Here is an 18034-nt window from a genome sequence, read left to right as displayed (position 1 = left end):
CCAAAAAACATTCAGCATGGGGCTAAAAGGGGCTTAAAATGTTTGTTTAACTAACTTATAGCCAAAAATGACTTATCCTTATTAGACTAGTGTGTAGATAATTATCATAAGGAATACTGAAGTCTTTGGAGCTCAGCCGATTAACAGCATTTAAAGATGTAACTCTGTTTTGAATAGGGAGACTCATTTGTTCTTTTTCTCTTAGCATCTTCTCTTACACATCAGTAAATGAAGTCAATTCTGAGTGCTTACTTATGTTCCTTTAAATATCAAGAAGGTAAAAAAAGATATTTAAACACTAAAAACATGCTGTACCTAATGGAGGTGGGAGAAAAATGTACATAAACATGCCCTTTCTTGGGATGCATCACCTCACATACCTTCCTGGAAAAGACAAAAGGGCAAAGAAAAAAACAGCCATGAGGAAAAAAAAAACAACAAAACAACATCCACAATAGTAGCCTGCGTTGCTGTGTCACTTTCCACGTCATATGGAAATACCTTTTCCAAAATTTGAAAGCATTTCTTAAGAGCAGTCAGAAGCATATTGTGTTTTTTTTTTCCTCTTTCCTTTTCAAAGCAAAGCAGCGTTCCACCCTTGCTGTCTCTCTCTTTTTTTTTTTCTCTCTTAAAAAAAAAAAAAAAGTTTTGAGAATTTCACTTTTCTATTCACTGCAGTCCTGGCCAAAGTAAAGCCCTCTTTTACATTGACGTCAAGATCTTTGCTAAGATTAGGGTTTCATTTCTCTATTGCAGCAATTAGCCAGGGAATGTATAAAAGGCTTCAGGGAAGCAAGCTAGAACTCCAGAGAAAGCACTTTGCACCATAGGCAGATAGCAAGAGAGAGGGCGAGAGGAGGAAGGCAGGAACGGAGAGAGGGAGGGGGGGAGAGAGGGAAAGAGAGGGAGGAGGAAGGGAGGAAGGAACAGAAAGTTTGTATGTCCATAAACCTTTTTTAACAAAAGTGTTGCAGCACCTGGTAGCTAGCTTTACTGACACGGGAGCGGGAGGTCTGCTCAGTGCTTAAATAGCCGAGAAACAATGGGATAGCGCCAGAAAGTTAACAATTAACAATCTCAGCTTAAATTTGGTATCTGCAGGGAGCTGGGAGCACAGCTGCCTCTCCAGCAAAATCAGAAGGTCTCCTAGTTAAGGGAAGAACTTCTGTTAACATCTTAGTTTCTGAAAATTAAGCAGCTTTGAGTTGAATGAGTATCATGCAGTTATGGTTTTAACTCAGCCTGCTCTTATTTAACCATCTCTGCTCATTTTGAAGAGCGAGACGGAGAGAGGCTAATGAGGCTTTTAACGAGCTTTTTACTTTACTTCTGTAAATGAGAGTACAGGGCAAGAAAGGGAGCTGAATTCATCCGGCAGAAGAGAAGCAGCAAGGAAGATGGGTCTGTTAAGTGTGGATTTGCTGATCACGCTTCAGATCTTGCCGGTCTTTTTCTCCAATTGCCTCTTCCTTGCGCTGTATGACTCTGTGATCCTCCTGAAGCACATGGTGCTGTTTCTGAGCCGCTCCAAGTCTGCGCGCGGCGAGTGGCGGAGGATGCTGACCTCGGAGGGGCTGCGCTGCGTCTGGAACAGCTTCCTCCTGGACGCCTACAAGCAGGTGGGTGCGGGACGGCACCGTGCCGGCACGTTGGGGTGGGCAGCTGCGCTGGGCATCCCTGTTGCCAGTAAAGAAGGGAATTACACCGTGCGCTGCGCAGAGTCCCCTGTTTGAAGTTATGTTTGGTGGGAGAGGTAAAAGCAGAAGGGAGCAGTGCTTGTAGTTCGGGGCTGAGAGACTGGATTGCTGCTGGCTCTTCTCTGCCACTTGCTCTTTTTACAGCCGCTGCCATATCATTTAGCCGTGCCTCAGTTTCCCTGCCAATGTGAATTATAGTGTTTATAAAATACTTTGAGATCTGCACATGAGAATAATTATACGACTCCCTAAATGCTTTTTAAATTGTCACTTAATTGTTCTCAATGTGAGCTCCTCAGTGACTATACATCTTGAGATAGAGCTCTTGATACACAAATGTTCTCTACCTAACATAGAATTGTTTTAATTAGTGTAAAGGATAAAAATGAAACTTTGTCATTGCACTGCTGTTTTCTCTTACATATATGTTAATTTTTAGATTGGAAGAAGAATTCAGGTAATAGTAAAACTGGGCAAGGAGTCAAACAGTGAGCCTTTTTTCCTCCTGAAAGCAGTGAGGATGTGTCAGAGATTAAAAATGAACTTGACTGACTGAGGGACAGCTGCCTGGTGATTTAAGTTAATAATGCTAATAGCAGTTATGCAACGTGTATTTTTTCTCCCTTTAAAGTTTTGTACAAACATTACCCATTGGTACTGCCCAGGTCTCATGCAGTGGTTATAACTTCCTTTTATATATTGAGAAAGTGGACACAAAAAGATTTCAATTTCTTAAACAGGCCACCCAGTTAGTAAGTAGAAGAGCTGGATTCAGAGCTCTGTGGCTTCCAAAACAGTACTTAGTCTGTTAATGTGTTGTCTTATTTAGACCATCTAATTTAACACACCTAGTGATGTCATAAGGTCATTGGGGTCCTATCCAAACAATAGCTCTGTATCTTTTGAAATAATTATTTTTGTGTTCTCTCACCCCCTAGACCCCTTTCACATCCTCTCAGTATTTGCTCTTACCTAGAGAAGTGAAGAGCTGGTGGTGCTGGTGATTGCTGGCTTTATGATATAGAATACAAGCTGCTTAGTCTGAAACCAAAGCCACAGAGATGTTAATTTTGAGTATAAGACAAATATAAATAACACTAGTCTTTGCCAAATGGGTCAACCTCTTATTGCCACACTAGGAATCAGCCAGCTGGCTATCCAAATAAAGTAATGCTGAATACTGAAGTTCACTATTCTCCTATTCCTTCTGATTTCTGCTTTTAGTCTTTTCACAAACATTAAGAAGCAAATGTTTCAGTGGCCTTGTTAAATGGGTTGATGAACACTATTCTTACCATTTTAAAGATGAGGCAAGACAGGACAGTTTAATGCATGACTTGGTCAAGGCTCACAAGGCTTTCAGGAGAGCAGCTCTGAAACAGCCAAATTTCCACTTCCCAAAATTTTGACCCATATGTGGCCCAGGTTCTGCAGAAGATGTGGAGCTGTAGGGAGACATATAATCGTGAAATATCTCCAGTCTCATTTTGCTTAAAATCATACTTTTCTTAAAGTAGTACTTTACAGTTTCCTCAGTACTGTTAGTGTCAACCGTGGAAGTTATGGTTGGGATGGCTCTGTGCTGTTTTTGGTGTTGGCAGTGAAATGTGTGCCTTGAACTTAGGTATCTTCCTTATCATCATTAAATGAACTAGATTGCTCAGGCCAATCAATCTCTACAGTCCCTAGAATGAATTCAGCAGAAAAAAATGTGTATGAATGTAATCAGATTTTCTCACCTCATTCCAAAAAAGGGTAAATAATTCATTCATGACAGCTGTCCTTAAGACAAAACTAACTGATTGACAATGGAAAGGCTTGTTTTTAATTTACAGAATTATGGGACACACGGCTAGAAAGTTATTGGAAAATGCTGATTGACGCAAAGAGGTTGATAATTGTAGAGATCACATTATAGGGGTGATAAATAAATGGAGCAATGTTAGCTGAAGGAGGAGAGTCATCTCTACTGCAAAGTTGGTAGAGGTGAAAAAATATGAAATATACGCTGTTCTATGACATAAGAGTTTAAAAAGCATGTGAAAGAGGACAATCTAACATATGTCACTACAAAGCATCTTTTCCTTAAAATGTCTTTTTCTCAATCTTGAAAGATACTCTCCAGTTTTCATATCTTATTCTTAGTCAAGGTAGGAAATGAAAATATTATGGAATCAAGATACTAAATAGTAAAGCTAAATGCAGACTGTGTCATAACTTTGATTGCTTATTGCTCCAGTTTTCTAGCTGTAGCCAGATATTAGCAAAGTACTTAAGCAGGTGCTTAAACACATTCCATTCAGGAGTGTTGATGAGATAATCACAGATTTTTGGCTAGATTAGCAGAACTGAAGATGGGTGAAGTAGACCAAAGTTTAGCAGAAGCTTTGCCAGTTAGAAGTCTGGATCAGAGCAGTAACTATACTTGGTTGTACTATGTTTTTTATCACTTACACAGAACTCTCCCTGAGCACTTTTCACAGTATATTGCATAAAAGTACTTCATGTTCTATTTGTGTTTACTGGAAAATTTACTGAAAGCCATTCCAGAAAAAATCGGTGGGTAAATGCTGGGTTCTAGATTAACAGTGAATTTATTCTAAGAAAGGAGCTCTGACTTGAGCGCACACAGAACTGAGTGATTTTGTTTAGAGCTTAGTGTACAAGAGATTATTTGTGAATAACTAAAGTGGAGTATATTTGAAAACATGATACTGATGCATTTTCTCCTGCAGAAAAACTTTAATATCTTACCCAAATTTGAACTTCCTTTTGTTCTGTTTTTTGTTGTTACTAAGTATGGCTACATGATTTTTTTGGTTAAGGAACTTATTTAAGAGGCAATATTACTTAGCAACAGCTGAAAATTTTAATATTCTCAGTGAACAAATAGTGCATAGTTTGATGTTTTGTGTATAGAATGTTTTCTATATTCTCTTTTAATGACATCTTATTTATTTTCCCTACATTTTACTGTCCAACTGGAATAAAAATGATTGGTCTTGTTTATCTTTGTTTTCTCATGTGAATTTTATCAAAGATTAATATATCTCTTTTTACTTCCTTAGCCGTGAAGTTCAGTACCTGTCACACTCAGTGCTGGTATTGTCCACATCACATCATCTTTGTTATTTAAGGAACCTTCTCCTACTATTCTTTCCCAAGAGGCAAGCGTGTCTTGTGTTACCGTAAGAGAGTCATTAGGATCAGATTAGTTGTCATAAGGGAGATAAATAGAGCTAGTAGACAAATTATATTAACTTTAACTGGAAGGGTGCTACTATTTTATTTAGATATTATTTTTCCAGTTTACTGCTGGGCTTTGTTTATCTACAAAAACAAGATGATTGACTCCTGAAGAGAAAATCTTGTATGTGTCTCTGTATAGGTATTTACACATTAGTACATTTTTCTATGTGTACAGATATATAGGCATGTGTGTATCTGTCTCTGTATATGTACATAGGTATGTGTACAAGTACAAAGCATGGGCATAAATAATTTGCTCTTACAGAAGGCAGTCCACTTCCATTTCTCTGTATATGTATACACACGTGTATACGCCTGTACACGCATGTAGATATGGGTGCATGCACACCCACTGCTAAGAGAGTAAAAACAAAAGATTTTGGGAGTGTGTTAGAGTATCTTCTGCATGAATTGTATAGTTTCATCTGTACAAATGCAGTGAAGCATCTGTTCTAGCCTACAGCACATACACTGTGTTATGTATCTTAGAAATTTCCTGTATTGTATTTACTTATATATATATATATATATATATATATATATATATATATATATATATATATATATATATATATATTTCACCTAGTAAATTTCGCACTTCATTTAGTACCAGTATGAATCCCATTTCTATGATTCTAAATGTGAGAAATTATCTAAGCTGCTTTTAAAAGGAGTGCAGTAGGGTCCATGGTGAAGCCTTGCCCTGGGAGGTTTTCCACTGCCTGATGCAAGCTTACTGTTTTGGCAATGCAGTTTCTATTTCTGGTCCCCAGCACAGACCTGTAAGGCTACCTTAGAGGAAATCCTTCCTCTTCTGCACCTTAGTGTGGTTTTTTTGAGGGAACGCCCTCTGCCAGGAATTTTTTTTCAGGGGCATCTTCCTGATGCAGCCAAATGCTTGGCGAGGTTGTATCTCCATAAGGGGATGGTAACAGATACGTATGTGTAGCTGTACAACTTTCCATTGCCTTTAGAAAGGGCTGACAGTGAGTGCTGGCATTGCAGCCTCAGAAGGGAGGGGGGTTCTGGCAGAAGGTCCCAGCCTCAGAGTACAGGCCCACCTCTGCTTCAGGCCCGCTGAGATCTTCTCAACTTCAGGAGGGCACAGTTAAATTACTTTTGGCTACTTCTCCCCGCCTAACAGATACGTTTATTGTTTAAAAAAAGCCCACAAAATGTATGCAAAAGAGGACAGAATGGAGAAGGGTCAGCTTCTGAGATGTTAAGTGCATGCTGTGCAATGTTATCGCAAAGTAAGATGTGAAAGTAACAGAAAGACGTGTCTTTTACTTGCTTTTTTGTTGTTCAGTATCTCTCTGCATTTTGGTGATCTGTTTTTGATTGGAAGAAAGACATAATTTATATACTTAAGGTAAGGACGTGTCTTTCTCTGCAGTTGACAGTCATAAAGCCAAATTGTGAAATAAATGCTCTCCTAAAGAGTGAGTGTTCCGTAGTTTCAGGGTTTAGGGCTAGGCACTGTGTGGTATTAAAAGCTTTTACTGGCTTCATGATCTTCAGAGTTAGCAGAATTGTTTTCATTGACATTTTCAAATAAAAACAATCATGAAAGAAATGAAAAACAAAACAAAACCACAATTAAAACCTTTCCTGCAGTGTTTGGAACATAAATTCTACAGGATTTGGGCTTGTCATTGTCATTATTATTAAAACATTGTCATTTTTATTAATATTTAATCATGTTTATTATAAAAGTGTTTAGGGACCAACCTAGATCAGGGACCCATTGTGCTAGACGATGTCCTAAACAAGAGCAGCAGGGAGTTTGTCCCAAGGAGCTTGCAGTTTAAACATTCAAGGCAGACAAAGGATAGGAGAAGAAATATGGTGACTCTTGCTCTGCATGGGGTCTTGTCCAACCCACTTTGTTTTGAGGGTCTAACAGTCTCCTAAATCTGTACAGTCTTCTGCTTTCACCCTTATGTAGGAAAAATCCTCGTTTTAATTGATTTAAAAGACTGCTTGTGTTTTCATGAAACTTTTAGGAAGAACCAGTTTGGCTGTAAGATCTATATGAAAACTAGCTGGTGTACATCATCCAGCAAAAATCACTCCTGGTCCTTGCACCTAAGCTCTTCCTATTCAGCAAAATCACTACTGTGAGTTCACATGGTGCTAAAGCTGAGTAGAAAGAATGAATAATCCTACAAAGTAATGTCAAATATCTCCTTTGTGTCTGCTGCCCAGACGGTGCTGGTTAACCAGCCTGTCAGTGCAGTCCTCTGGCATCTGTAGGTAGGGTCAGTAAGGGCAGCCTGTGGCTCACAGGTGGACACATTGCCCTAGATGCCACAATGTCATGGGCCATGCTCCCATCTTTAGGGGATCATAAGCTATAGGAAAGATTGCTATAGTCTCTCTGATCAGAGGAACTAGAATTTTCTTTTTCCTCATGAGAATGTAAGGCAAAAAGCCCCTTTATGCTTTCCTTTTGCCATGCATACTCATTTCTGAGACTGGCAGTTTTTAAATAAAGAGGGCATCGTTTGACTAGTTATTTTTATCTGGACTGTGACCTTTTAATTTGTCTCCCACTTCCCTGCCTCAGCTTCACACACCTGATCCTAAATAAAGATTCTGGAAGAACTCTAGTAAATTTCAGTCTCTGTTCCCCAGTTTGGGTACTCAAGTTTCTTAAAGCAAACTGCCACCTCCCCATGATAAATGAAGAGTTCCCATTCCTGTACACTACTCCAAACAACAACCTTCAGTAAATTTTAGCCCCTGCAAAACTCTGAGACATGTAAGAAGAGAAAACAAAAATAATAATACATATACTTCTGCAGCCAGAGTCTGATTATGATTTGGATGAAGCACTGAGAAATATCAGGCTATTTGGAGGCTTTGCTTAGCTGAATGGAATCAAATCAAAGGAAAGCATGGAATATGAAAAAGAGCAAAAAGCTCCAGGGATTCAGTTCATAACCAACTGCTGGACTCCAGTCCCGAGCACAGCATGTCTGTATTTAAATGGCTAATATCACAGACTGCTAATTGTCTGGCAACACCTATTTTCTTTAGGGATTCGACACAGCCTAATGGGTCTGCCAAACTGTTTGAAAATCTCTCATGCAGGGAATGAAAGCCATATTTCAGTGCACAGAATCTCAAGAGAGTTATGCTAAAGCTGATAAAAGCAAAACAACAAAAAAGAAAAGGTAAATGAGGAGGTGATATTCTGTCCACGGGACTTTTCTTGTTCTTGTGGAGCATGAACAACAAAGTTAGCAGTATGCACTATTTCTAGCCTGTAGTTTATGAATAGAGCTTTCTTTCTTGCTCCTAAGTCTCCTTCATTTTTCAGTCTGCGTGTTAAACATCAACAGCCTTGCTCCCTTTTACTCTCTCTGCACTCAGGGGAGGAGGTGCAGTACCAAGGCTCTCAAGCAAATACAAAATTCACCCTAACAATGAGAGTCAGTTCTGTAGTGCCAGGCTGGCTTGCATGCGTGCTTGGCTTACCGCATGTGTTTTGCAGGGACAGGTGGCCTGGTTTCCACCTCTGTCTGCTGTCCAGAATGCTCCAGCTCAATGCTCGAATCATCACACACATAAGTACGTGATTATAGAAATGCTGGATTGCGTGTGAGGGATATTCTGCTAGTTTGTTTCTCAGAATATATATTTTGCCTTCCTTTGTGTAAGATTTCAAAAGCGGTTTGGCTGAATACATGGCTTTTTTGTTTGTTTTCTCATTGTGTTGATTTTCTTTTCCAAGAGCTATTTTTTCTTTCAATAAATAACAACAAAGAAGACAGCCAAGCCCACAATGCAGATGATCAGGAAGGATGATATTGTCATCCTGTGTCAATCGGTTCCCGAGCCTGGTGAAATAAAGAGTCCCTTTGGGAACGTCAGCGCTTCATCAAGACCAATTAGTGGAGATACCGCTGCTTGTGTTTGAGCATTAACGACTGGGCAGGGCTGTTTTTTGGAGTGCCTGACACTGGCATGGAACAAGGCACCGACCTAATTACTCTTCTACAAGAGCAGAGAATGCCTTGTGAATGCCCTCTTGGCAAGGATGTCTCATTAAGGGGAAAAAATAAACAACACAGGCACTCCTAGAAACAAAAATTAACACGATAGGTAACCTACGGCCATGAGACCCACTTCGTGGCTGTGGGAAATGAAGAGAAACTGCTGTAAGGTGGCAGATGACATATTTGTACCTAATTTCCTAAGTCCACCTACTTTTTGGTCAGTAAGAAATATGGTAGGTGGGACAGATGCATGCATCGTTGGAGAAGAGGGAAATGCATTGCAGCTATTGGAATCACTGTCAAACAGTAGTTGAAGGGCATTCATACGTTGGTGTTCAGTTGGAGTTGTTTTGTTAGTCTGTTCTTTCATGGTTTGCAAACTTCCTTAGGAAAAGAAGCATTTGGTAGGCCTGAGCAAAGAGTTGGTAATGAGGAGCCTACAATATTTAGCCTCTCTTTCTGCATAAATATGATTAAGGAAAAGGCTGTGATTTCTCAGTTAAAGATTTTAGTGTTGGTTAGAGTATTTTTGGTCGTAATAGTGTTGTCAAAATAGAATCCAAAGAGTCAGAGGAACAGTTTGCTCAAAAATTTTTTGTCTCCTGAGCAACTCTGTTCGCTGCTCAGTTGTACTTCCTTCTGTCCTTTTTACCTTTATTTTCTTCTCCTTTGAAAAGTGCTGGCATATAACATGAATTGAAAGTGTGTTGCTCAATTGTGATTTATGAGACAAATCACATGTAATTACTTCTTTTCCTTGACTGATTGAGCACATGCTCTTAAATACTGAGGTCCATTATTCATCCAGTGAGTGGGTGCAGCAGCACAGATAGATATTTACTTGTCATACTTTGCCCAAAAGATGGATTTTGGGCAACTCAGTTCTGAAAAATCAATTGCTTGGTAGTGTAAGAATGGTTCAGCTTTCTAGATAAGGGGAATCTAGGGCTTGTGCAGATGTTATGTTTTTTGGAAATTGTCAGCTTAAACTGTGGAATTGTCTAGCTGGCTTGAGGATGAATGCAACCCTTAGAAAGATACATTTACAGATGATCTTGACCTTTGTATTTTTTGCTTATGTCTGACCTTTACCATACAGGCTTTTGCTTTGCCTATCTTATTTCATACAATGGTAGAGAGAAACGAAATGTTCAACAGCTCTGCAGAAGAGTATTTACTACCTGTAACAAAGTAAGTATAGCACCTCTTAACTGCTGCAAGTTGAGTGGACATGGACAAACACTACAGCCTGAGTGTCTGAACCTGCCTCTCTCCAAAGAGATGATGTATTTTATTGAGAAGAATTGAGATACAGCTTTTTTCTTTCCTCAAGTTCAATGGAAAGCCCACGTACGCAACAGATCTTAAACTCATTTATTTCAAAATTTGCTTGTTTCCAAGCTTGTTTTTTTAACTTAGCAGTGCTCTAGCAGACGGTGCACGCTGCAGATACAAGGTTCACAGGGGCCATGGGGGCCTGTGCTTTCCTGGGGCAGCACTTACTTCCCTTGGCTGCAGTGCAGCTGCACATCTGCTTCCAGAGGTGTCATCACTACATGCTTGGCCTGGAGAGATTCAAGGGTCTTTGGTACTTTTATTTCCATTGTTCCCTCTCTTACTGAACTTTGAGTACATGGCATCATATTTGTGTCTCTGTTTGCTCCACAGAAAATAGTTGAAATGATATTTCTATCCTTCACCAACATATTGTGGGACTTTCTCATGTAATTGTAAATTCTGGTGTCATGAAAAGGAAAGTCTTACAAAATATTCTTTGGTTAGACTCTGATTCTGTTGCTATTCTGATGAAATAATGTGGAGTCATGAATAACTGTAGATTTGCCCAGGTTAGTCAGGGTTCGCAGGGGGAAATGCAGGATCCAGTATGTACAAGGTACTTGCCTCTACGTCTGTGTGAGGCAGCAAATACATTTTTTAAGTATTCACCTGTTAACTCAGCTTCTTACTATATCCGACTCATCAGAATACCCTGCAGTGTAATATAGATGTACCCTAAACCAGTAATTTAATCACATTTTACACAGTTCTGATTTGCTGTTAATTTCTATTGATTTCATGTGAAGCGTGGCTTCAGAAGGAAGTGAATGAAGTATTAAGAACTTCAGAATTTGGCCTGTATGTGTTCTTCAAAGCAATGCTTCTAAACATAATCAAATTAGCAGGAGGAAAAGAGAAAGACAGAGAAATAGCAAAGGATAATTGCATAGTTATACCAGAACTTGATGCTAAAGGCAGATGCATAAGAATCGCTAGGGCAGAACTCATTAAAGCTAATTGTCTTATGTAGAAAGATTTTGTGATTCCGCAGCAGTTATCAGCTAAGGATCTTGGAGTCCTCTGCAGGCACCACCTTATTCTGGCAGTCCCAGCTGAGAGATAATGTTCTGTCTTTCTGTAGGAAGGGAATCTCAGAAAAATGCCTGCTGGATTTCACAATTGCCTGTTGGATCCTAATTACTTCTGGGATTGGGTCCTAGAACAGCTAACTTTTATTTCATCTTACTTGAGCTGTCATAAAAACTTTCTCCTTTTCTTGCTGCTTTCATCCAATCTTCTAAAGAAGCACTGCAATAGATGGGAATTAATCACTTGACCACTAATTGAGTGATTTGAAGAGCGCTGTTATCAATGGTCCACTGTCAAAACAGAATGATGTGTTCAGCATGTGTCTGCAGGGATGTCTCTTGCATTTGCTACTCTGAGTACTTTCATTCCTGGACTGCAGGATGGAAGAAAACACTTATATATAAATCTTCAAATTTCTCAAAAGTGGGGGGCACTACGTATGTATGAAGATCATTCAGGGAATTTAATGCAGAATGATTCTGAAGAATTGGAAAAGTGGTTTGGAAACATGGGATGCCAGTCAGTGGAGATGAGTGCAAAGTACTAGATTCAGGCTGGGCTGGTGAAGTACGCAAATCCATGATGAGGAAAATCTAGAAAGGTGAAAAAAGAAACCTAGGCACTACAACAGCTCATTAGCTAATTCTTAGTCAATAGTTTACTGTTTTTCCAAAACAGACATGATGGAAAAAGCAAATATCTGGAATGTATAAGCAGGTGTAACTTGTGGAACTAATGAAGTAATTGTCACTGAAAAAAAGTTAGAAGAAACAGAAGGTAGTCTACCTGAAAGAAAGCAAGTTAGAGTCTGCAAACATAAAAGAGTTGACAGGGCTATGTGTATGGTAGACAGGACAAAACAGGTCCTAGAACAAATTTTCTAACAATAATGCAGTGTTATACATGTCAGGAATGACACATTTTCCTGTACTGTGAGTAGGGATGGTCTAGATGAACCTTTTGATGCTGATGCTTCTAAAGATTTGAAAAATCCTGAATCCCCATACTAGCATCCATTGGGGCAGTTGCAGTACTGTTTGAATAAGTAATTATTGATTTGAATACAGTAATAATAAAGGATACTGGGTAAGAGGTCATGCTAACTTTCTATAATATTCTTTGTTCTGCTATCAGGTCAAACTTGGAGGAGAAGCTCCGAACTCCAGTGTAATCCACATAGCCAAGGGCAACGATGGCAGCAATAGCAGCTGGAAGAGTGTTGGTGGCAAGTGTGGAACCAAGTGCCATCTTCTGGATTTTGCCAACTCTGAGCGGCCACTGGTGGTTAATTTCGGCTCAGCTACCTGACCACCATTCACAAGCCAGCTGTCTGCCTTCAGCAAGCTGGTGGAAGAGTTCTCTGGAGTGGCTGACTTTCTGTTAGTCTACATTGATGAGGCTCACCCATCAGATGGCTGGGCAGCTCCTGGTATCTCCCCCTCTTCCTTTGAAGTTAAGAAGCACAGGAATCAGGAAGATCGATGTGCAGCTGCTCACCAGCTCCTGGAACGCTTCTCCTTGCCACCTCAGTGCCAAGTGGTGGCTGACTGCATGGACAACAATGCCAATGTGGCCTATGGGGTTTCATTTGAGCGAGTGTGCATTGTGCAGAGACAAAAAATTGCCTACCTGGGAGGTAAAGGCCCCTTTTTCTACAATCTTCAGGAGGTTCGTCTTTGGTTGGAACAAAACTTCAGCAAAAGATGAAATCCGTTGTCTACAGAAGATTTGTCAACAGATGTGTCCCTTTAAGGTGATGTAAAAGGGAAATAAGGAAAATATATGCTGGTTTGAATAAGGCTTTTCAGATGATTGCAGGAGAAACAATTGATAACAAGGTCAAACGAGGAAAAGAAAATGAAGAACCAACTCACATAAACATTACTGCAAGAAAAGAATCCCACTCCTGCACTCCCTAAGGGACAGAAAAGGTGAAGAGGCTCTGGAGAAAATGTGCTGGTGGTGTGCAGGAAGAGAGATGAGGTAAGATTCGTCTCCTGGAGGAACCCATCTTGTGAAGTGTCGATGCTGGGGTGAGCTGGAAGCCTTGCTGCCTGGAAGACAGTCCATGGAAAGGAAATGCTGTGCATTTCATCAATAGCACTTTACTTTCCTGTGGCCAACGCAAGCAATTTTGAAGGAGCCGGGGTCTTGCAGTGACTTTGCATAGAAATGCAGTCGAGTGTGGCATTCCTCCTCTCTCGGTAAAGATTTTCTTGTTTAGAGACTACAGAAACCATCATGCAATGCATTGTGCATGCACATGATTGCTCAGATCAAGATAAAACATTGTATGCTGGTATTTGTACTCTCTATGGACATCTCTGCACAGCATATGAATGATGCAGTTCTATCTATATGTTTGCATCCTATAGGTAGGCCTATGCCTACTGAGAAAGGTATTAAAGTCTTTGAAGTTGTACCAAAAAGAGAAAGGTGATCAATTAAGCCTACTATGATCCACTTTGAAAACTAAGAACTTGGACTACTTGTAACAACACAGCAAAAACCATCTAGTACTGGTATCATGAGACAAAACTCACATGATGCCATCTCCTGGTTCTCAGAGCTGGCAGCAGCATACATTTATCAATATTCTCTCGTTCTCTCTCTTTCTATTCCCCCTTGAACTCTTTCTGTCTAGAACTGAACTTAAAGGTTGCTTCATTTTTAGGTTTTTTAAAAATAACTTATTTCTCTCTCTCTCTCTCTCTCTTTTTTTTTTATATAATTTTAGTTTTATTTTTATTTGAGTTAATGACCACACAGACGCATTTTGGAGATGGGGGATCATATATACAACATACTGTACCTCACTGAAATGAAAAACTATTCTATCCCTTAACCTGTTAGATGTAGCCAAGATGATTTTTGCTGTCTTAGATACTTGCAATTAGTTTATAGCTAGATTAGTTTAGCTGAAAGTTAAGTAGTTTGCAACCTCAAAATTAATGAACTGTACTTCTGCTCTTGGATGAGGCAGTAATCTGTGTTTGTTTCACTCGCGCTCTCAAGAGCCTTCTCAGAAAAACAGGGAGGACAAACAGTGTGAATAAACATGAGTAAGTGTGAAATATGGCAGAATTTTCATAAGAATGGGTTTGAGGAATATTTTTAATTATGTTTTAAGAGATTATGTCAATTTAGAGTAGCCGTTAGATTTAGGTATATTAGAAACTAAAATGTTTTCATTAAGCCTGATAAAAGGGCATGTTTACAATGAGTTAACCTGTTAGAGCTTAGACATGAAAGCTCTTAAGAGGAGACAGACTATCAAGTATTTTCTCAGCTTTGACAGAAACATGAAACAGATAAACAGGGTAAGCTGGCAAAAATCAAATTAGTTCCTTTAATTTCTCATCCTGCCAACTATCAGGAAGATGATGTTTTAGTACTAGCATATGAAAGAACAAAAAATGCATAAATATTTTAATTTTTAGAATGTCTCTTTAATGTTGTGTATTTCTTTTTGCTTGGCTTTTGGCCAAGTTAGCCAATTAAGAAGGCCTTTGGAAATATATTTTCAAGTACAGATCTAAAGTAATGACAGTAATATGAGTGATTTCTATCATATTCTGGTTCAAACTTCCCTTTCTTATATTTTCTTCTAGAGACTGTTAAAGATAAACATGCCTATACAATCTGGCAAAGTGTATCAGAAGAAGGTTATATAGAATGCTCTTCAGGCCTTCTGGTGAGCCTGGTTTCTCAGGAAGAGTATGTGTGTGTTTATGTATATATTTATGTATGCACATAAATATACATTGTATGTTTGTATGTATGCATATGTATGTATACAAGTGGCATAAGTGGTGTCTAAGGCCAATAATAATCATGATTCTGTCCTTCTATTCATTAATGTTACTGTAACTCATGCATGAAAGATTGTTATACGTCCTCATGCCTAAATGTGGTATATCACTGAATTTTTAAAACCTAATATTCTAAAAGTAGTGACATAGCCAAACTCTTTGGTTTATTTAATCCAATGTCCTGCCTCTGACTGTACCAGATGCTTCAGGGGAAGGTGCAATAATTTCTTCTGGAATACTCATTATTTTTAGATGTTATTGGTTCTGTCATATCTAATATGATAACTGATGTCTCCTTATATCTATGAGAGGCTAATACAGAATTATGAGACATAGATATTTCTTGAAGTAGAAATTCTAAAATCAAACCCCATTTTAAGATTTGAATTAGCTGCTCAGATGTCATTCTCATCTCCTGGTCTTGTATGTTAGAAAGGTATAAAAAACAGTGATCCCAAGTTTTCTTTTGTATGTCAGTGCTTACATTCTCTATGTAGAAATTTACATATTGGTTTACATTTGGCTTATTTTTTCTTAAGCCAAACAATCAGTCACATTCTTGTATAGGTTCATATTCTTTGCCCTTTTCTGAATCCCTTCTGTTTTTGCTACACTGTTCTTTTACTCAGGTAAACAGAGCTGTGAATATTAGTCCAAGTGAAAGCATGCATTGGTGTACCTAGCACAGCACCTTTTCCTTTTTATATTCTTAGTCATCTGAAACATCATAGATCTCCATATCCTTTGTAAAACTCAAAGTAGCAAGTCTTTTCTTTCTGTCTTCTCTTCCCCATCATATAGATGAAACTCAACTGTTTATCTGGGAAATGGTTAGCACAGCTGTTAAAACATACCTCTAGCTTGGAGAAGGGAGTCTGACTTAGTTATTCAATTAGTTAATACCTCTTTGTGTACCTAAAGTTCCAGTTAATTTTCAAGTCCATTTATTTTTTCCTTTTGGATTTCTGTTATTCTGCCTTAGTGCAGTATCTTGTTATTCATAGATGCCTGTTCATCACACAGTATAAAGGAATTACAAAATTGGCTGCTCTAAATGGGAAATCCACAAGGATTTTCCACAAGAAAAAATCCACAATAACTTAATTTCTTTCTTGGCAACATGAATACTGTACTCAGCCCAAAGCTTAAAGATGGTTCAGCCTCAACGAATATCGAGACAAAAATACATTTTGTAAGTGCTTAAATTTCCCCAGAAAATTTACAGTCAGTAAGCAAGGGAAATATTTCAAAAAAGAAATAGGCTTAGAGTAAAAAATATGTTCTGTAAGTGTATGATAGACACAAAAGGTCTTCAACTTTTTCTCGACAAGATTGAAATATCTTATAGGAAAGGTTTGAAATTAAGCTTTATACATTTTTCTGTAGTTGATGAAAGAAGAGGAGGCATATCAGATACATGAAATTGTCAGGTAACTGTGGGCTATTTTGTATCCAGGCAGAAAGTTTGCTACCTTGTTAGCATCCTTAGTCTTCATTAGTCTTGTCATTCATCATTAGTCTTGTCTACTGTGAGGTTGGATTTGCTTTTATCTCTTACTCACACTGTTTGAGGGCGCTAAACCACATTACCCAAGGTGCTTCAGTATGACATACTTATAGAGCAATAGCTTGCCAAGTAGGTGCCTGAAAGTATTCTGGAGGGCTAGTGTTTGTAATAGAGGCTCTAATACTGTGCCTCAATATTAGTATGGAAGCTTCCAGTACTTTTTCTTTTTGAGCAAGGTAAATAGCCATTCTGGACTATCATTCTATGTTGTTCTGTGCTTAGCATCATTACTTAGCACTGTATAAAATGAATGTAAAACATTTTGTACAGAAAACAATAGCATTTTGCTGTTGCTTGTGTAGACAATGACATAAATTTAAGGCAGCAGGAAAGCATGCCCTGTCCTTTAGAAAGAAGGAAAGATATTCCAAAATGTTGCTGAACAACTGTCTAAACACTTAGAAAATGCAACCATTTTATGAAGGTGATCTTGGTGGGAATACCCTTAAAGCTTCTCAGAAAGGTATCAGTGATTCTTTCAGATGTGTGTGGGAATGGAGGTTGTTTCTGTATGTGTGAAAGTGGCTCTTCTGTGATGTGAAGTGTAGGTTTAATGGTTTTTCAGACTTTCATTCAGAACTATAACCAAAGCAATAAAAGGTATCAGGTAGGGAATACTGGCCAGTTTTGTTCAACTCTACACCATGTCAGTGCTGAATCCATGTTCAGTTACCTATGGACCCAATGCAGAGACTTCACAGAAGAGAGACTGGGGTGAAACCTGAATGCTTGTGTGTTTATGAAGAGCACTAACAAAAGAGTAATTGACTCAGTTGGTGTTCAGATACTCTCACACTGGCATTCCTCTGTGCACCTTGGTGTCTCTGTGCTTGAAAGGAGGGGAGTCTCCTTAAGGGCTAAAGAAACAACATTTCTGGGGTGTAGATGCCCGTGTGTACTGATTGTGTGTGTCATTGTTTAAATGTCAAAAATACACTTTATAGGAGAACCAGCAAAATTTTGTTACAGTATGGTGCTCCATGAAATATGCTTTCTTGATTTCTTTTATTTTTTCTCATATTATAATAAACTATAAACAAAAATGTATCTCTTCTATGTCTTTTTATTCTAATGTTGGTTATTAATGTGCAGTGGAATTGATGTTAGACCAGGGAAACTTAAATTAAATATTTAATAACATAGTGTACATTACCCTGATTTGACTGTGAGCAATATGAGCAAATCCCTTCACATAAATGCTGAGACTTATGTTTTCCTTATTTAAGAGAGAAATCGAGATACTGGGACAGCAATTGAGTCTGCATGGAATTACAGTATCTTAAAAAATTGTATGTTCTTGAAAAAAGCATACAAATCCTCATAGCACACAAAACTTGG

General features: G+C 38.6%; 1 protein-coding gene across 2 annotated transcripts; it reads left to right on the top strand.

Annotated features, from left to right (window-relative positions):
- The first annotated feature begins 807 nt into the window (after positions 1–807).
- DIO2 (deiodinase, iodothyronine type II) lies at positions 808–17741 on the top strand. 2 transcript variants are annotated; one of them, NM_001324555.3, is given in 2 exon segments: positions 808–1542; positions 12452–17741. In NM_001324555.3, coding segments are annotated over 2 exon segments (216 nt in total). In that variant the 5' UTR covers positions 808–1397; the 3' UTR covers positions 12523–17741.
- Positions 17742–18034: the final 293 nt, after the last annotated feature.

The sequence above is a fragment of the Gallus gallus genome, chromosome 5 (assembly GCF_016699485.2).
Source record: "Gallus gallus isolate bGalGal1 chromosome 5, bGalGal1.mat.broiler.GRCg7b, whole genome shotgun sequence".
In the NCBI taxonomy this organism is placed as follows: domain Eukaryota; kingdom Metazoa; phylum Chordata; class Aves; order Galliformes; family Phasianidae; genus Gallus; species Gallus gallus.
The sequence above is the reverse complement of the archived record's forward strand: the minus strand, read 5'-3'. Positions and strand labels throughout refer to the sequence as shown.